General features: G+C 33.2%; 1 protein-coding gene across 2 annotated transcripts in view; it reads right to left on the bottom strand.

Moving 5' to 3' along the window:
* Positions 1–901: 901 nt before the first annotated feature.
* The window catches only part of LOC145668222 (uncharacterized), a 29,421-nt gene continuing 8,276 nt past the window's right edge, over positions 902–22,046 (bottom strand). The window contains exons 3-4 of one of the 2 annotated variants that reach the window (XM_081735874.1): positions 11,382–11,519; positions 902–4,461 (exon numbers count right to left, since the gene is read on the bottom strand). In XM_081735874.1, the coding sequence (XP_081592000.1) occupies positions 2,846–4,461; positions 11,382–11,519 (1,754 nt within the window). In that variant the 3' untranslated portion in view covers positions 902–2,845. Of the gene's footprint in view, positions 4,462–9,058; positions 9,179–11,381; positions 11,520–22,046 lie in introns of those variants that run through there. The other variant, XM_081735875.1, reaches the window with a different exon arrangement.

Raw genomic sequence — 22,046 nt, 5'->3', positions numbered from 1 at the left:
TTAAAGTCCCATTCAGAAGCTAGGCTATCGAGTCACAGCTTAACACGGGATTCGAACCATATGATCTCTCACCGGGAATCGAACTCATATCTGCCGCAGTACGTATTCCAACACTATTCCAACACGCAGTACAGATGAGTGATTTCTTGAAAAGAAGTACATGTTGATTCGTTTTACGTTGTTCATTGGAGTATAGAGTTGTGGTTTGTGTAGAGGAATTAGTTTAGGGATCTTAAGGGTACTATTCGGCTGATGAGAATCGTCTAGAGAGGTCGAAAGGACACAGGACAAGCCGAAAGTAAGTTCTAAGGGATATTACAGAAAAATGTTATAGATGTTTATGTGGTCACAATTTCTGCATTGAAAATTTCGGCGAGGGATATTTATACAAGATGCCCTGTTAGAAACTGGCCTAGTGAGCATTTTTCAGGACGATTAATGGTAAATCAATGTCCCACATAATGTTCTTTACAAAGCACATAATTCATTTATTTGATTATAATTACAGAATGGGCAATGGGACAAGCGTCATAGCAAACTTTAAACTCTTAATTAACTTGAAAACAAAATGTGTGTTGTCATATCTCGTATAAAGCCTATTTTGTACTAAAATTCGTACAAAATATTTCTGCACATTTAGAAAAAAAATATGTTCGTTTTTGTGCCCATTTCAAAGCCTCTATGCTAAGATACAACGATACAACAAGTAATGGCATATAATAAACATGTGACGAGAAACATAGCGCTCTGATTTGTTTATATTAGAAGATACAAAATTTTAAAATTATGCATTTACTTTATGTTCAACTTGTCTATTTTTGAAGGTATTGCAAACACATTGTTTTGTATTTGGGGTAGAAGGAATTACTTATTCAAAATAATAATAATTATTAAACGGTTTTCTAAGAATAATTTATTTTTTGTAATATTTGAGCTTTATTCATTATACAACACCAAATATGTACATATTGTATTATTTTTACCTCCTCAAAATATACATATTAAAGTGCGGAAAATATTACTGTACAATACTCACACATTTACACAAGCAAAGTCATCCCGTTGATTTCTAGTGCCTGGGGCGGAAGTAAATTTCGATCCCAATGATATCGATGAAAATTCCATTTTCAGAATGAATAAATTGTTTTCCACCCAACTTTGACTTTTTCCTATTAGTAATAGTTATATTTCACTATGAGTTCATTTCATGACATTGACAGCACACAGTGCAATAAAATGACTCATCAAAGTATGGATCATCATCTTTCAAATATTTGAAATCCCAAGAATGAATTAGGGTAAACACCTGATGTTTCGTGAAAATCCTTATGAGACAGCCCTGTACACGAGTTATGTAGACCTAAAACTATTTTCTGAAATTTCGATATCTGATTGACTGGCAAGTTAACAGACATATAAGAATGAAAACCTTTAATCAATTAAGAACTACCATATAAAATTAACATAATTTACTTTTGTAATAGGGTGAGCTTCTTCGTAGCTAAGCGGTTAACATATGCGCCTTTTGCGTAGGGGACCCGGAGCTCATGTGGTTTGGATTCTACGTTAATCAGTAGATCCCGTCTCATATATTCTTGCTGCTGAAAGGGACGTTAAATTCAAAATCCACTCAGTTTTCTAGTAAGGTGTTCCAGTATCATAGTAGGCCCGTGATTTGATAAGAAAAATTTATTGAATATTATTCTTTAAAAAAACATAATAATGCCTTCCTCTCCTCTCGAGAATCGATTTCTTTAAAATACTCGTATCTTTTTCTCTGTGGATACATTGCTAAAGAAAAAAAGTTGGAAATTCAAGACGGAGGCCACTGATTTTGACCCCGAAATTAAATAAAAAATAAGTTTTTCATGTGCCAGTAGATATTGCAAATGGATCCAAGTATCACTGCACCAATAGAAAACTAAGGAAGTGCAAGCAAAATTATTAAGAAGCAAAATTGCAAGCATATGTGCTCTTGATAAGGAAAGTTTAACAAACCAAAAATTATTCTTATGATTGTATCTTTCAGAATAATATATGAACTTACTACCTAGAAGGTGTCCTTGTATATACCGAAGTACTTTTGTATTTTACTTATAAATATACTGTATAACTTTTTCAAAATCCAAATTTTGTAAGGTAGCAACAATAGAGAAACGTGGAGCAACATGCCGTATGAGGCAAGATAGAAGAAAAGATTTTCTAGCGGAATCAAACGATAGAGGTGCGAGGTGAACGTTGTAAGAGCATATTGTAATTATACCATAGAATTTACATAACTATATGTCGAACACAAGGGATATGATTAATACCATATACAATTGTTCTTATCTTTCATATATTTGAAATTTCCATATATTGTCTAATCGATATTGTGATTGATACTACAAAACATCTGCGCAGACATGTGCAAAGGAATTTATCTCGGAAGGGGTCCAAAACTTTTGGGGGATCCAAATTCAATATCACAATAAATTATATTAAAATTTGTAAAATGATACCTAAAATTAGATACATTTTCAGAAAAGACGGGATATCTTTGTAGTGATGTCCCTACCCCATGCATCTGCGTATAACCTATGTCAAAGATAAGACGAGTCACAGTTTTATAGCCGATAAGGTACATATCTATTAATTAGACAGCCAGATTGGGACTGTATTTATTTCTATTTCCACAATTATCCCAATGAGACTAAGGGATTCAGCCACACTGTATAAAATGAAAATCTGTGAAATCCTGGGAGTTGTTTTACAATACTACATGTTTCTAATAATTAAATATAAAATAAAACTAAAAAGATATTGCGTCATCTAATCGTTTGCGTCATTGTGAAAATCTAATAATTCATGCACATTCGCAAACTGTGTCTTGCTGACGAACAATAAAATCAATGCTTCCTTCTTGTGAATAATGGTTTTGCAAACATGCATGATGAGATGGTTCAGGACAAGGAAACCACTTTCCAGGGGTATTTTGATAATAATTAAGACAATGGCGAATGTGAATGTGATACAAACAATGCTGTTTGTGTATAAGGTAATGTGGACCATAATAATTACGAACAAAATCCGCAGGACTAATCTCTGAATCCATCCACAATCCAAGAAATCGAACTTTAGTGGCTATATTTTTTATGTCAGAAGGCAAAGATACCACGGACACATTCAAAGTATTTTCACAAAACAAGTCAAATCTTATATCAGGAGTAAGGAAATGATAATAACAGTTCCTTTGTTGTCGGAGAATCAGTCCCTTCATTTCAAGAACATCTTTGTGTTCAATCAATTTCTCAAAATCTTGTTTAGTCAAAGAGATGTCTCCATCCGGATCCCACGGCAAGAAACTTTGAAGCTTCACAGCTCCCAGGAGAGTGCCCCAAGTGATTTTGAAACTGATATTCAAACTTTTAGTCAAGTTAATAAGTTCATTTAAGGCATTAGTAATTTGGAGATTGCAACAAGGTGGAAGTAAGTACGAGTACACCCAACGAGTAGAATTACATACAAAGTTTATTTCTTCACATGTGAACCGGAAAAATTTTCGTTTTGGTGTTAAAATACTGTCCACTAACGAAGCTCTAGCAAGGGATAACCATGCGATCTTATCAATTGATTTTGTAACACTGTAAGTGAAATACATGACGTCAAGGCAATTAACAACAAAGATACCAGCTTGTTTTAGTCTTAAGAACCAATCATGCATTACAACTTCAGAAGGGAGCTGCTCATTGAAAGGAAATCTACCAAGTAAAGATGTCTTTGTGACAAAAGGGCCTTGCAAATAATCACAATACATACAACTTTCTACAGAATGGTAATAGCCTTCTATATACTCTAAGAAGAAATTCTTGATTCTTGTTTGAAAGCAACCAACTCTCCAATGTCCTGTTAAGTTCCTGAAAGACCCTCCTGCAACAGTAACTCCCTCTACAGTAGATATAATTCTGATTTGCCTTTCTAAATTGGCGTGTGCAGTTAAATGTGTAAAGACATCCCTTGAAATCAAGGTATATTTTGTCTTTATTCTTCTAGTTACTTCATTCAGTATTTGACCTAAGGTGAAATCATCCGGAAAGAAAACTAGAACTGCATTTTTAACCACTTTTTCAATATACTCCCTATATTTATTGCTTGTAGCTATGAAAACATGTATTTTATTGTATTTTTCAAATATAGTTTGTAAACACTTTGCTTGAATGTTGAGATGATGTTCAGTGACACTAATAAAAGCAAAAACTAGTGTAATGAGTTCACTGATTGAACGAGCATTTGAGCAGTTTTTAGCACTAAATCCAACTTCTTGCAAATATATTTCAGGACAAACATCTAATAAAGAAGTATCTGTTTGGTTTCCAATGTAGCTTGGAAGAATTGCCTTGGTGTCGTTATATTTATTTTCAAACTTTTGAATAAATTTTAGAACTTGTTCTTGAATATGATGTTTCTGGTAATTAGATGAATCTGAAACAAAAGTATAAAATACTTAATAAAAGTAACACACATACAAATAATTCTAGTTACATCTGTATTGCATAGGTTCAATCAGTGTAACTTCTAAGTAATTGTTAATTTGAGGTAAGTTGACTACGTACGGTACATCTACGTCACACATCTTTATACATAGCATGTTTTATTTTGTTTTAATAGATCATGAGTTATATCAAGATTAAACAAAATGCAACATTTAGACCTCCTATTCCGATGATTTAAATTACTCTGATATTGAATTTATTTAGCTTGAAGTATTGAAAGCAATTTATGTAGGTGGGATCCCTACCCACGGGTCGACTGGTCCACCGGGCAACCGTAAAAATGCCTGGTTTCTTCCCTCTATACTTCCCACGATCTGAATAAATTTTCTATCAAATATTTGTATATTTCTGAAATGATAAACAAAACATTTCACCTATCTTGTGAATCTTTGTTAGTAATAACGTTTCAAGACGGGTCTAAGGTTTGGTAACTTGATATATGCTATAACATCGGATTGACTTTTGTAGTCAAACGTCGAACTAAAACAGTACTTTCGTTTGAAATAACTTTATTTCAAATACTTTTCTATGTTGTAGATAAAATTGAATCGTTGAGTTCGAAAACCGGTCATCTCCATCGAAGCTAATTTGAAAGAAGTGACAAACAAAACTAAATTAGTCAATATGCATCTGACATATAGGGCTGTTTTCATTTTCGGACTGTAGAACTGACATTTTTCTACTTTCCACAAAAGGAAATAATCGTACATGTCAGATACATATTAATTAATTTAGTTTTGTTTGTCACTCCTCTCAAATTAGCTTCGATGAAGATTAGGGCCGTAACTTGTGAGGAGTGGGTAGGAGGGACAACTGCTCTCCCAGGGAAGCTCCCCACCGTTCCAGGAGTGCCCATTTTAAGACATTTTCTTACTCCATATACGGTATGAAATTATAAATGAAGCATCAAAGAGGTTCACTACATTACATAAACAAAACAGCACCCAAAAGGTAAATAAAACAAGAAATGAGTCGTGGGCCCATTTCAGTAAAAAAATTGTCTACTATTAGAGACCCTAGAAATAATATTTATTCGTATGACTTTGAGATTTTTCAATATTGTCTCCTTAATTAATTTGTCATATATGGAAAGAACCAGGGGCGTAACTGAAGGCCCCGCAGACCTTGCTATGCGCGAGGGCCCACGGGCTCCTGGAGCCCCATAAAGAGTAAAAAAAAGAAGGTAAAGGGGGCCCAACAATTAGAAAAATAACTTTTCTAGGGGCCCAAATACGCATATTAACGCTTGCCCCCCAAGAAAGAAATCTAAGTTACGGCGCTGATAACTTAGATTTTGTGCATCACATTCTTCTGTACCCCCTTTTATATTAAGAACCAGTTTTTCTTTCACATGTGGCACTTCATCATCAAAGAATGCAAATGCCGCAGTTTCTGGTTTAAAATTTTGTGCCCGAATCCAAGATGGTGGACGTAAATATATGCCTCATCTCGTTCACTAGTCAGTATCAGGTATGGATCTACTTCTACAACTTCTATCCAAGATATGGTTCCTTTCCCTCAGCCATTTTTAAGTTACAAGAGTTTATTACAAACTTTTGCCATATACTATACATTGTAAATGCATTCAGATGTTTAGGTCGCTTGGGGGTCGGTTAAATATTCTTCGATTGAGCCCATTTTTTTCACAGATTAATTTGGTCCGACATGGAACCAATTTAGGGGTTGGGAGCAAAGAAATTCGGAAATCGAAAATTAAGGACCACCCTAATATATATATATATTAGGAGTTAGTAGTATCAGGCTGTCCAAAATATTGATCATTTTGCGTAACATTTATTTTTATTATTATTATAACAATATAAAACTGCATATGCGCCCTTGTATTCGAAGAGTTACTCTCATAATTCCGGCAACAACACCATAGCCCGTTGTTATACTACTGCTGTTGTTTATAGTAAAATAAATTGTGACTCGTGCCTTTTATTGGCTTCGTTTCAAACTAATTTAACACCATTCAGAAAATTCTGCAGAGACTGAAGCATACGATAGTTCAACAGGCATAAATTGAGATTTTTGTATCATGTTGTCTAGACCAGTTTAGAACAGTTAAATGTCCTGTTTTTTCTATAAATTGTTGACGTAGTAAGGCCAGAATAGGTTTACTAACGAAAGGTTAAAGATATTTTTTTCACAGTTAAAATTCAAGTCTTAATTCAAATATATAGAGGGTTCCGATCACAAGGGAATCAAACCCAATTACTAGGGTTCTGAGAGAAAGATACAAAATTCTAACTACATGCTTATATGGTCAGAAAATTAACTTTTTTTTTCTTACATTATGGACTAAGAGTTATTTATAATGTCTGGATATGAATCTTTTAAGTTCTGAAAGGAGCTTGAGGTAGATATCTTATAGATAAAATATGTTTAAAAAAAAAAGAAAAAATGACCAAACATGGACTTGGTTCCCTTTATACTGAACAGATCAGATTGATTTATTACCTGTTACCCACAGGAACAAATCATACACTTTTTCATTATTACTCGCCACATTTTGCCATTAGTGGTGAGGAACATTAAATATAATGTAAAAGAAAGACATGTATATTTCAACTTCAAGGCTTACACGCTATCGGTTAAAGTAGAAATGAACATTAGTGATTGTTATTATGATAAAAAGGCCTTGTGTCCATCTTAAACACAAACTAAATTCAACTTTCTTACAAGGCTGTCTATAATCTTTATTATAAATTAACTAGAAATGTTACAGTTTCGGAAGTATATCACTTCCTTCCTGAGACTACTACTCCAACTGAAATCATAAATAATATTACATCACTTGTTATTTCTACCAATCAGGAATCACTTGATAGTATTGAAAGTGCAAGGTTGATATCAGAGAAGATAAGAAGAATTTTTAAGAGAGACGGTATTAAGACGTACAGGAAAGGAGGAATCAAGATAATAGATATAAAGAAAAAGAAGATGAGAACGTCAGCGGAATTACGTAAAAAAAGGAGTGATATATGAAGTACCGTGTGGGATGTGTGATAAGGTGTATGTAGGGGAAACCAAGAAGAGAATGCAAGAACGTTTAAAACAACATAAATATTATGTAAGATTGAAGAGAGACACTAATGCCATTTACAAGCACGTCGATGAAACAGGCCACGAAGTAAACTGGGAAGGAGAGAATATATTGAAATATGAAAGGAGACAACTGGTTTGAAAGTGGAAAGAAGCGAGGAGGATAAAAGAAATTTACGATAAAGCTATGAACTGGGATAGTGTTTTGAATATTAATGAAGAGTGGGAGGACATGTTGAAAAGAGAAGAAATAAGAAACAAGAAAGGTAGAATATAAGGACAATATAGGGTTATATTGTATTATAAGATTAAATTTATTTATGTGTTTTTTCAATATTCAGGTAGTTAATTAGTATTCAATATTCAGGTAAAAAATTCAATATTTAGGTAGTTATTTAGTATTTATTTTAGTTAATATATGTTAAAAGAAATATAAAGATTTCTTAACATTTTATTATGTCTGTTAAGAATTCAAAATGTCACAACAATGGACATATATATTGAATTTTAATGAAAAGTGATTCCTGATTGGTAGAGATAACAAGTGATGTAATATTATTTATGATTTAAGTTGAAGTAGTAGTCTGAAGAAGGAAGTGATATACTTCCGAAACTGTAACATTTCTAGTTAATTTATAATAAAGATTATAGACAGCCTTGTAAGGAAGTTGTATATAGTTTGTGTTTAGTGATTGTTGTTGCTATGTAGAGAGTGATAAAAACTTTTTGGATTTTTAGATAATTTCTGGGCACAATATTTTAGAACACAAACCTTGGCCTAGGATTGAACCATGTATTTCTCTGCTTCTTTGTTACTCAGCGTTTGCGAAGCTGAAGAAGAAAACTATTGGAAGCGTAGTTTTGTTCTTCACATGGATAAGCGAATCAAATTTATTCGATAACTCAACATTGAAAGGGAAATTTTATTTCTTAACCCAAATAATCTACCCTATCTTATTTCGCAGCTATTAACAGTTTAGGAAACGCTGAAATGCTACTTTTCTATTTCCCGTTTTATCACGAGAGTAAACTCTGGAAAGAATGCTGGAACGCTGTTTTCCAAAATTGAAAAAAAAAATCACCATAATACGTATACTATTTACTATATCTGCATGTTATACACTACTTATTCTTTCAGCATAATTAAAAAAAAAAATCTCTAGACGTATCTGGATTCCACGAGACTAAGTAGTAAGTAGAATAATAATACTTAAATTTCCTCATCAAATTTAACATAAAATTTTTAAATCGTTATTCTCGATCATTTGACAATATAACGATAGTCACTGATTACCCAGATGAACCACTTCCTATATAACTAATGGAAATTATTTTTTCCCACAATACAACGAAAGTGACTGCGATACTACCGGCTCGAGTTGTAACTAACTGCATCGTCTGCTACTTGCAGTAGCTAAGTGTATCATTGGCTAATTCTATCAGATTCAGACGCTCTGAATGATTTCATTCGTTCTTACTTTTAGTGGTTCGTGGTTCTCCTACTTTCTTGAGTGGTGGCGCAACAGTCTTCATAGTTTTAGCGTGAAGAGCACTTGTAACTTCTTTTACTGTATAATTACTCTATGACCATAGTTGTATTTGCTCTACTAATATAGAGCTTATAACTAAAAAAATATTTCATTCGAAGTAACATAACAGTTTATCGTTACCATGAGTACTGAGTTACTAGGTCGGTAATTGTTTAATTATATTTCCTGACACAACAACTTTATCTTAACAATGCTTATACTTACCATCTAGTATTGATTTTATAAATTGTAGTTCGTCACTTTCAAACATCATAAAACTGATTATCTACGATATAGCATAGTTTCTATAAGTTGTATATGTAGAGGTTCAAGCAAAAATGAATACAAAATATTTAGAAAGTTGTTATTCTTTATCCGTACCTAGTATAACAATAATTATATTCACAATTAAACAGAGCTTGCAAGTTCTAACTTTTTACCTTTACACAATATTGTGTTGATTATATTTACTATAAAGCCTAGAGTTTGAAATTATAACACTCGAGCTCCAAGTAGCACAAAAATTATTACTCTTACCAGTGGCGTATTTAGGGAGGTGGCTTCTGGGCTTAAGCCCCCCCTTCCGAAATTTTATTTACTATATTAAAGTAAATGAAATATCTTGCACAATTTTCACACTTCCAGGTCTGAAGTTAGCAAAGCCCGCCCCCCCCCCGAAAGAAAATCGTAAATACGCCACTGGCTTTTACCATTGAGTATCATATGCAGTAAATTATAAATCGTAAAGGTTAACTATCACAAAATAACACAAACTTACAATGTTGCGTAAAACATACAGGGTGAGTTAAAATTATGTTAAAATCTATAGTTTGTTTTTTGTTTTCTATTAATGCTTACCCATGGCTGACAGACTCACATTGGAGCAAAGAAAAGTGGTAGCAAGCTTAGTGGACGTTCTGCAATCAGCAACAGAAGTGCTTTGAAAGTTTGCAGAACAATATCCAGATTGACGACCACCAACTCGTTTAACAATTTATCGCATTTACCAAAAGTTTGTAGCAATTGGATCATTAGCAGACAAAATTATTGAGGAAATTCTGGTCGACCTAGAACTGGCAGAAGTGAATTAAACAGTACAAGAGCCATAGTAAGGAGTACATCAAAATCGCCGAGACATTGCTGTCTGGAAACAGAGATTCCACAGAAGACAGTGATCCGAATTCCATCCAAGGACCTCGGCATGCGACCATATCACCTAAAATCGTTCAAGATTTTACTGTTCGGCAGGAAGAGGCACGACTAGAATGCTATGAGATTCTAGCTGAAATGCCACGGATGCAGCTGCGCATTGTCAGTCAGTGATGAAGCTACCTTTCATACCAGTGGTCATGTTAATCGTGAAAACACAATTTTCTGTCCTACTGAAAATCCACGTATTATTCGTGAGCATGAAGGTGGATCCTCGAAGGTAAATGTGTGGTATATCGTGAACCCTACTGCTGTAATTGACCCATTTTTCTTCACAGCTCGAACGGTGACTACAGATGGCTACTTGCAAATGCTGCAAGAGTGCCGTTGATAAGATGCCCCTACAACTTAGACGAGAATGTTATATTCAACATGATGATGGACCGCCTCATTTTGCTCATGCTTATCTTGATCAAACATTCCCAAATCATTGGATTGGTCTCGGCGGACCGTTGATCTCCGGATCTTATACCCTGTGACTTCTGGTTATGGGGTATGATAAAGGAGCGAGTGTATTAGCACAAAAGTGAAATCGACATAGAAAAACTCAAATACAGAATAAAAAGTGTGATATCCACCATTTCTCCTGAAATGTGTGTTCAGGGCACTAAATTGTACTGTTAAACGTTAATTTATGTGCATTAATCGTGCTAGTAGGCAGGTTGAGACTCTCTGTAATGAAAACTATGACTAAATGGTTTCTCTCAAATAGTGTTCACATAATTTTGATTCACTCTGTATAAATCTTTTTTTAGCTATAAACAACACAATAAGGCTTATATTTACCATTCAATGTAAATTTTGTAATTCGCTGTTGTTATTAAATCATGTGTAAGTCGATAGCATTGAATTTTAAATATCATGATAATGATTGTATCTAATGTGTAATATGAAGTAATTATATAGAATTTACGAATGTTATGGTTGCATTAGCATGAGTTAGTAAGTTATTGTTATTCTAGACTTTTCGATATCATTACAACTATTATCCTTACCATGTAGCACTGAGTCTATAACCTGTAGCTCTTTAAGCTTAAAGTAACACAATGATCATAACACTTACCGTCTAGCATGGAACTTATGAATCGTAAATCTTCTATTATTTCGTGATGAAGTTTCAACATGTCTTCCTTCCCTGAGCTGCTACATTTCTTTGTATCTCTTCCAACTTTTATTATGAAACATTTAAACTTGTAACATACTAGAAAAATATGGATTACTTTTTGAAACATAAATTGAACGTAGAAAAGATTAAAACCAATATGAAAGTATAAGAGTAGAAGAAAACACTTACATTCTTGTTCACAATATTAACAATATAGTTTTATTGTAATTAATTTCTGACTCAAAAGTTGAGTTTTAATATAATTTTGAGCATAATTGTGAAACAACAACTATCGAGTTTTGTTTTAAACGTTTCTCAGTACTAATAGCCACATACCATAAGTATTCGGGACAAGTTAATGAAATTTACGATTTACAATTATTCCGTAAAAGTTTGTACCCGTCTCTTTGCAACAGAAACAAAAGCAATTCATGTTCCACGATAGTCAAACTGACATATTGAAGATCTTCAACAATTGCTTATAAAAGAAGAACTTAATTCCCCGTAACCTCGGTTTCAGGCTTATGCTACGAAAATGCTACAATCATATGATTTTACGTATTTTACGTTGTAGGAGGCTCCAATATGAGTCTGTTCTACTAGGTCATGATTCAAAGGAAATGATGTCCAACAACCCATTAAGTTTTTCCGCTAGACAGCGCCTTGAAAATTGCACGACAATGCAAGAAATCGTTGCAGAAAATCTACTCAAATCAATAATATCCACGTGATCATCGTGTCCACATTACCAGGGGAAAGTAATACATTCTGTCACCGGATCACAGGACGTACAGAATAGCTGGAAATTGCAGCCTACAATATCACAAAGCCGATACCATGTTTCACGGAAAGTAGAAGAGACTTCGGAACTTAGGTTTCTGGCCATTTGGGCATACAGAAACATGATTTCTTGTTGGAAATAAGGTAAAAGATGACTCCCGAAACTATATTACGTGTTTAGAATAGTCGACTGTCCACTTTGCATCGTGTTGACATCATTTTCTTCGCGCTAAAGTGTTGTTGGCAGTAATAAGAGGTTTAGGCATTGCAATTCGACTGCGGATGTTCAGGTTATGGTACGCGCGTCAGACTATGATTGTCACAATAGGCTGGTTGAGTTCTATAGTCATTTTGCTGCATTCGATAGTAATAATGATAATGTATAATCTACAATGCTCGAATATCCGTGTCACTATTGAAGCTGCTTCTCACGCCGATGTTGTTTTGCCATAAATTTTGTAAGCCGCCATGAATTTGGACACTGTCTCTCAGAAACATGTAACTGACTGGCGTCTTAGATACACTTAAAACAATTATCTCACCAGAATTTGTTCGGTTTGAAACCCGAAAGAATTTCTCTTTTCTCATCACCATTGTCTGCATGCTTTCTCAGACTTTTCCATTCTAACCTACCTGACGCACTACAGCCGATCATCTAACATAACTAACGGGCATTCAACATCTTACGTCTTGGTAACAATTCGGGCACAAAATCTTGCGGCCGAAAACTCGCAGCCATAACCTCGTGGCCGAAACTTCGCAGCTACAACCTGGCACCCAAGTGGTCAAAACACCGTCGTTCAAAACCTAGCTGGCTAAAATCTCGTCCGCCCGAAACCTCATCTGGCCAGAATCTCGTGACACGAAATGTTGCCTAGAGGAAAAGCTCATAGTGCAAAATCTTGCGGGATGAAATTTTGCCATAATGATTTCCGTGTAGAATTTTCAAAACACCACTGTATGCATAGTTTAACAGTAGCATATATACGTAAGTAGTAGAAAATGGATCGATCTGGAACAGACCTGAGCCAGTTTTAGCCAACTCACAAGCCACTGACAAAATGACCACCGTGCACCGTGAGCCCACGGTCTTTTACGACCTCCATTTTAGGGGTGAATTCGTTCTCTTTTATGACCACTTTTAAGGGGGTGTATTCATTCTCTTTTACGACCTCCATTTTAGAGGGTGTACTCGTTCCCTTTTACGAGCACTTTTCCAACCCATATGTTAATTACGAACACATAGAAGAACAGATAACACATAACACTACGTAACACACAGCAGAACAGATAACAGATAAGAATATGAAACATAGAAGGGGTGTACTCGTTCCCTTTTATGAGCATATTTTCCAACCCCTATTTTAACATAGGAGATAACACATACGATTACGAACACATAGCAAAGCAGATAACACACAGCAGAGCAGATAACACATAAGACTCGTACCCTTTTATGAACACTTTTTCAAGGGTGTATTCATTCTCTTTTATGAGCATATTTTTCAACCCTTATTGTAACATAGGAGATAACACATACGATTACGAACACATAGAAGAGCTGATAACACATAGCACTATTTTAACATAGCAGAACATAAGACTACGTAACATAGCAAGGGTGTACTCGTTCCCTTTTATGAGCACTTTTTCAACCCTTATTTTAACATAGGAGATAACACATAAGATTACGAACACATAGAAGAGAAGATAACACATAAAACTACGCAGCACACAACAGAACAGATAATACATAAGAATACGTAACATAACAAGGGTGTATTCATTCTCTTTTACGACCTCCATTTTAAGGGGAACTCGTTTTCAACCCCTATTTTAACATGGCAGATAACACATAAGATTACGAACACATAACATAGCAGGGGTGAACTCGTTCTCTTTTATGAGCATATTTTCAACCCTTATTTTAACATAACGAGCAAGGATTACAATCGAACACCCACGGTCTACAGATAATCATTTTAGATGGTGTATTCATTCATTCTCTTTGATGACCATTTTTCCACCCCTAATGAAATTACATAGGAGAGCAGATAATACATAAGATTCGTTCTCTTTTACGACCTCTATTTTAAGGGTGAACTCGTTCCCTTTTATGATTACTTTTTCAACCCCTATTTTGAACATTTGAACATAGCAGAAATGACATAAGCATGTCCTCAAACTACTGGCCATCGTGAACAAAAGGTCAAACTCGAAAACGAAACAACATATTGAGGTGCTGTTTCCAAATCTAGTAACTGGTCATCAACTACTACAAGTTCCAAAAATAGTGGTCATCGAGGTCAAAGGTCACAGTACTTAAAACCTAATTACTCGAAAATGGAGCCACATACTCAGGTGCTGTTTCCACATTTAGTAATCGGTCACCAACTACTACATGTCCCAAAATTAGTGGTCATTGAGGTCAAAGGTCAAAATACTTAAAACCTAATAACACGAAAACTGAGCCACATATTGAGGTGCTGTTTCCACATTTAGTAATCGGCCACCAACTACTACAAGTTCCAAAATACTGATCATCGAGGTCAAAGGTCAACATACTTAAAACCCAATAACTCGACAACTGAGACACATATTGAAGTGCTGTTTCCAAATCTAGTAATACGCCATCAACTACTACAAGTTCCAAAAATAGTGGTCATCCAGGTCAAAGGTCAAAATACTTAAAACCTAATAACTCAGAAACGGAGCCACATATTGAGATGCTCTTTCCACATTTAGCAATTGGTCATCAGGTACTACAAGTTCCAAAATAATGATCATCGAGGTCAAACGTCAAACTCGAAAACGGATCCACATATTGAGATGCTGTTTCCAAATTATAGTAATACGCCATCAACTACTACAAGTTCCAAAAATAGTGGTCATCGAGGTCAAAGGTCAAAATACTTAAAACCTAATAACTCAGAAACGGAGCCACATATTGAGATGCTCTTTCCACATTTAGCAATTGGTCATCAGGTACTACAAGTTCCAAAATAATGATCATCGAGGTCAAACGTCAAACTCGAAAACGGATCCACATATTGAGATGCTGTTTCCAAATCTAGTAACTGTTCATCAACTAGTACATGTTAAAAAGTACTGATCATCGAGGTCAAAGGTCAAACTCGAAAATGGATCCACATATTGAAGTGCTGTTTCCAAATCTAGTAATTGGTCATCAACTACTACAAGTTCTAAAATAATAACCTTCCAGGTCAAAGGTCAAATATTTAAATGCAAATAACTCTTAAATGGATCCACATATTGAAGTGCTGTTTCCAAATCTAGTAATTGGTCATCAACTACTACAAGTTCTAAAATAATAACCTTCCAGGTCAAAGGTCAAATATTTAAAACCCAATAACTCGACAACTGAGACACATATTGAGGTGTTATTTCCAAATCTAGTAACTGGTCATCAACTGCTACAAGTTCTAAAATAATGACCATCGAGAGCTTGTAAACGGAGCAACGGATAAATTTTGTACAAAGCAGAAAAAGTGAAAGAGGAATAAATTTGAGTGGTCTATTGAATTTTGTACCAACGAGAAATGTCATTTTTTCTAGACCATGTTCTAATATTTAAACAAACGAAGGGTGAATTTGAGGGACCTATTCAATTTTGCATCAACGAGAAATAATTGCGTATTTTAAACAAACAATCGGATAAATGTAACCGGCTCAGAAGCTCAATACTATTTTGTACTCTTGAGTGAGCTTTCCAATTTTGTAGCAAGAAGGACCATTTTTTAAAAAAACTAACTCAGAATTTCATTTCATTTTTGTAATACTCAAATTTGGATGAAGTGTTTAGTTTTGTACGAACCAGAAAAACTTGATTGGATTATTTCCTTAGGTACCAACTGGAAAAAGTGAAGGACCATTATTCAAATAAACGAAGGAATAGAGTATTTAGTTTTTGTACCAACTAGAAAAAAAGAAGTGAAGTATGAATAAAATTTAGGTGGACTATTTTCTTTTGTATCAATCAGAAAAAAAAACGAAGAAGAGCCATTTTAACAACTTCATAATTTCGATGTTCTACTTTTTATACCAACGAGAAAAAATGAACTAGCTGAATATACGAAAGAATAAATTTAAGTGACCTATTCAATTTTGTACCCATGAGAAATGGCTCAGCAAAAGGCGAAGAAGGGCTATTTTAAACATTGAAGTATTTAGTTTTGCACCATTTTGGAGTATTCAAATAAACAAAGGAATTATAATTTGTGTCAACTCTAAAATCAATTAAACGAAGTAATGCATTTGAAAAACCGAAGTTGAGTATTTTATACCATTTTGTATTATTTCAACAAGCAAAGGATTAAGCAAAATAAAGGATCATTTTATATCATTTTAAACTAGTCTATTTAATTTTGTAGCAACCAAAGGATTTTCACGGAAGAACAAAATTGTACTAATCAGAAAAACCGAAGAAGACCCATTTTAACTAACTGAGAATTTCTGTACCTTTTTGTACTATTTAAACAAACGATGGGATAAATTTGAGTGACCTGTTTTTTGTACTAACCAGAAAAATCGAAGAAGGTACCTTTATACTAGCTCAATGAACGAAAGAACAAATTTGAGTGTTCTACTTTTTATACCAAACAAAGAAGAACCATTTTGTACTAATCAAATAAACGAAAGAAAAAAGTGAAAAAAAGACCAATTTAACTAGCTCAGAATTTATATACGTTTTGTTTAGGTGTCCTACTTTTTGTACCAGCGTGAAATGTCTTTTTAACCAGCTCAGTAGTATTCAAATAAACAACTAGTTCAGAATTTCTGTACTTTTGTGTCATTCAAACAAATGAAAAAACAAAGCAGGAAAAGAAAAGAATTTGTACTGACCAGAAAAGGCGAAGAAGGATCATTTTATACCTTTATGTGCTATTTAAAGAAAGGAAGGAATAAATTTGAGTGATCTATTCAATTTTATACCAATCAGAAGAAAAGCAAAGAAGGGCCATTTTAATTAGTTGAGTATTTTTGTGCTACACAAATCAACAAATGAATAAATTTGAGTGACCTATTCAATTTGGTATCAACAAGAAATACCATTTTAAATAACTCAGCATTTTATATCTTTTTGTGCTATTTAAATAAACGAAGAAAGCGAAAGAGATCCAATATAGCTAATCAAATAAACGAAGGAATAAATTTTTGTAACCTATTCAGTTTTGAAAAACAAGCAGGAAAAGGAAAGAATTAACATTTTGTACTAATCAAATAAACGAAAGAATAAATTTTGAGTGGCTTAAGCAAAGAAGGTCAATTTGTACCTTTTGTGCTATTAAAACTGAGTGATCTATTCAATTTTGTTTGCAATTAAAAAAAAACGGAGAAGGTCTATTTTATGTACATTTTGTACTACTCAAATACCATATTCTGCTACTCAAACAAACGACGGAATAAGCTCAGAATTTCTATACCTTTTTGTGTTATTCAAATAAACGAAGAAATAAATTTGTGTGACTTATACCAACCAGGAAGGTCCATTATACCATTTTTGTAACAATCAGAAGAAAACAGCTCAGAATTTTATACCTTTGTGGTGTTACATTTGGTATATGTCTGTGCCATCCAGAGAACAATTTAAATTGACTCTCACTGACAATTCAGTTGCCACAGTCCAATGTTTGTAATATTACAGTACTACAAATTGATCCAGTTAACAGTTCAAGTTCTTCTATTCATTCACAAACAAATGCATATGCTACAGTGGGCTCAGTGTTCATTTACAGAATTAAATAATTGTTTATCTTTCTCTAAAAACATTTCTACTATTTTGTTGATATAATAATCACACTCTGTAATGTATTCATATACCAGATTAAATTTTTTCTCCAAAGTATAAGTGTTCTTAATATTACAACTTTTAAAATGCTTCTTTAAATAAAGTTTATAGATTTTCTGGCTCAGAATTTGAGTTGTCTATTTAGTTTTGTACCAACCTAAGAACAAGGGCGAAGAAGGACTATTTTATAATTTTACTACTCAAATAAGCAATGGAGTATTTAGTTTTGCACCATTTTGGAGTATTCAAATTAACAAAGAACTTATAATTTGTGTCAACTCTAAAAACGGCCATTTTGTATTATTTCAACAAACAAAAGAAAAAGCAAAAAGGACCATTTTAAACTATTTAAATAAACGAAGGCATAAACATGAGTGAGACCAGAGAAAAACCGAAGGAGGTCCATTTTAACTAACTGAGAATTTCTGTACCTTTTTGTACTATTTAAACAAACGAAGGGATAAATTTGAGTGACCTGTTTTTTTGTACTAACCAGAAAAATCGAAGAAGGTACCTTTATACTAGCTCAATGAACGAAAGAACAAATTTGGGTGTTCTACTTTTCCATTTTAACTTGCTGAGTATTTTATACCATTTTGTACTACTTAAATAAACGAAAGAAAAAGCGAAAAAAGACCTTTTTAACTAGCGCAGAATTTCTGTAACGCAAAAAATAAGTTGGATGGAGTAACAAGAAAGAAAGCAAATATATGCCATATTAACTATTTAAATAAACGAAGGGATAAATATAAGTGATCTATTCCATTTTGTACCAAGGAGAAATGTCATTTTTATCTAACTTAGAATTTCTAGTGCATGTTGTATTATTTAAACAAAACGAAGGGCTAAATTTGAGAAAGCGAACGTGAACCATTTTACTCAAAATTTGGATGGAGTATTTAGCTTTGTATGAACCAGAAAAAAATGTAAAGAAGAACCATTTTAACTAACTCAGATCTTTATACCATTCTGTACTATTTTTTGTACCAATCAGAAGAAAATCAAAGAAGGGTTATTTTAACTAGCCAAGCAGAAAAAAGGAAAGAATTAACACTTTGTACTAACCAGAAAAGGAGAAGAAGGATCAGCATTCTATACTTTTTATGCCATTTATTCGGGTGTCCTATATCTTTTTTACCAACGAGAACCATTTTTAATTGACTTAGAATTTTATACCTTTTTGAAAAATTTGTATCAAATCGAAAAAAGCAAGGAAATACCATTTTAAATAGCTCAGCATGTTATAGCTTTTTGTTTTTTTGGTCTACCCAATTTAAACAAACAAAAGAATAAATTTGTCTGACCTATTCACTTTTATAGCAAGCAGAAAAAGGAAAGAAAAATTTGAGTGGCTTAAGCAAAGGTCAATGGTAACTAGCCTATTGAAGAATGAATAAATTTTGTTTGCAATTAAAAAAGCGGAGAAGGTCTACTTTCTATACCAAGCATAGAAAAACAAATTTGTTTGAGCTATTCACTTTTATAGCAAGCAGAAAAAGCATGAAAAAAAAGGGAAGAAGGTTCATTATAACAAGCTAGGTATTTTTGTACCATTTTGTATTACTGGTGGTCTATTTCATTTTTGTAACAATCAGAAGAAAACAGCTCAGAATGTTATACCTTTGTGATGTTATATTTTTGTGTCATCCAGAGAACAATTTAAATTGCCTCTCCCTTCACTAAGAAAGGCTCATAAAATATTGAACGTGAGATTTAACAAACCAGAGTTGAGTCATAATTGTGTAGAACAGACTCCATAGTTATTTCCGTAACATCATGCATGGCCATTTTTGATCACAGCAGAAGAAGAGATTATATCAAAGTAAGAAAAGCAGATATTTAAACAACGTTATGAATGCGTTACCTAACAGGTGTATTGCCTATTGCTCAACGATTCAATTATTTATAGACTTTCTTTCCTCGTCTAAGTCAAAAAAGACAAATATATATTTTTGCATTTATGTATTTTATTATAATGGAATATAAGTTTATGGAGTATATTTGGAAATAATAGAACATACATCACGATGTTGTATTGTTTTGAAACATATTATTAAACACGGAGAATGCATAGAATGCTTTTTTTCTAGGTATATAAATAGATGTATCACACTTGATTTGTTTTTGCTGAAGAGCAGAAAAAATGACTAGCAAGGAGATTGTTTATGTTTCACCTAGAGAAAAAGAAATTCAGCGTGAAAACGAGAAACCCATACTGTTAATCGAGCCGTCTGACCCCGATTTGCCAGATGAATTACGTGATAAAGTGAGAATAATATATCCAACACAAGAAATAGAAGAAGTGCATTATTTTAGACGCTATAATAGATATAATGATGAAATACTCCCGGAAAGTGATGATGACAGTGTTTCAAATATTACCTGTTTTGAACTGGAAGCTAATGAGTGCGACTGTACTAGTGAAACTATTAGTGATACATGTGTTATACAATTATTTAATGAGTATACACCAAATTCAGTATTATTATGTGAAGCATGTTCTAAACATAATGAGAATGAAAAAGATCACAACTGTTTGCTGCAGTATGATTACGAATTATTGCAAAAGGTGTGGACAATCTTGATTAAACGTGAAATGAGAGAGAAAATCTATAAACTTTATATAAAGAAGCATTTTAAAGGTTGTAATATTAAGAACACTTATACTTTGGAGAAAAAATTTAATCTGGTATATGAATACATTACAGAGTGTGATTATTATATCAACAAAATAGTAGAAATGTTTTTAGAGAAAGATAAACAATTATTTAATTCTGTAAATGAACACTGAGCTCACTGTAGCATATGCATTTGATTGTGTAAGAATAAAAGAACTTGAACTGTTAACTGGATCAATTTGTAGTACTGTAGTATTAAGAATTTAATAGATAACTAACATTGGACTCTGGCAACTGAATTGTCAGGGAGAGGCAATTTAAATTGTTCTCTGGATGACACAAAAATATAACATCACAAAGGTATAACATTCTGAGCTGTTTTCTTCTGATTGTTACAAAAATGAAATAGACCACCCGTAATACAAAATGGTATAAAAATACCTAGCTTGTTATAATGAACCTTCTTCGGTTTTTTTTCATGCTTTTTCTGCTTGCTATAAAAGTGAATAGGTCAGACAAATTTATTCTTTTGTTTGTTTAAATTGGGTAGACCAAAAAAACAAAAAGCTATAACATGCTGAGCTATTTAAAATGGTATTTCCTTGCTTTTTTCGATTTGATACAAATTTTTCAAAAAGGTATAAAATTCTAAGTCAATTAAAAATGGTTCACGCTGGTACAAAAAGTAGGACACCTAAACAAAACGTATATAAATTCTGAGCTAGTTAAATTGGTCTTTTTTTCACTTTTTTCTTTCGTTTATTTGATTAGTACAAAATGGTTCTTCTTTGTTTGGTATAAAAAGTAGAACACTCAAATTTGTTCTTTCGTTCATTGAGCTAGTATAAAGGTACCTTCTTCGATTTTTCTGGTTAGTACAAAAAACAGGTCACTCAAATTTATCCCATCGTTTGTTTAAATAGTACAAAAAGGTACAGAAATTCTCAGTTAGTTAAAATGGGTCTTCTTCGGTTTTTCTGATTAGTACAATTTTGTTCTTCCGTGAAAATCCTTTGGTTGCTACAAAATTAAATAGACTAGTTTAAAATGATATAAAATGATCCTTTATTTTGCTTAATCCTTTGTTTGTTGAAATAATACAAAATGGTATAAAATACTCAACTTCGGTTTTTCAAATGCATTACTTCGTTTAATTGATTTTAGAGTTGACACAAATTATAATTCCTTTGTTTATTTGAATACTCCAAAATGGTGCAAAACTAAATACTTCATTGTTTAAAATAGCCCTTCTTCGCCTTTTGCTGAGCCATTTCTCATGGGTACAAAATTGAATAGGTCACTTAAATTTATTCTTTCGTATATTCAGCTAGTTCATTTTTTCTCGTTGGTATAAAAAGTAGAACATCGAAATTATGAAGTTGTTAAAATGGCTCTTCTTCGTTTTTTTTCTGATTG

The sequence above is a fragment of the Thermobia domestica genome, chromosome 13 (assembly GCF_964235325.1).
Source record: "Thermobia domestica chromosome 13, izTheDome1.hap1.1, whole genome shotgun sequence".
NCBI lineage: Eukaryota > Metazoa > Arthropoda > Insecta > Zygentoma > Lepismatidae > Thermobia > Thermobia domestica.
The sequence above is the reverse complement of the archived record's forward strand: the minus strand, read 5'-3'. Positions and strand labels throughout refer to the sequence as shown.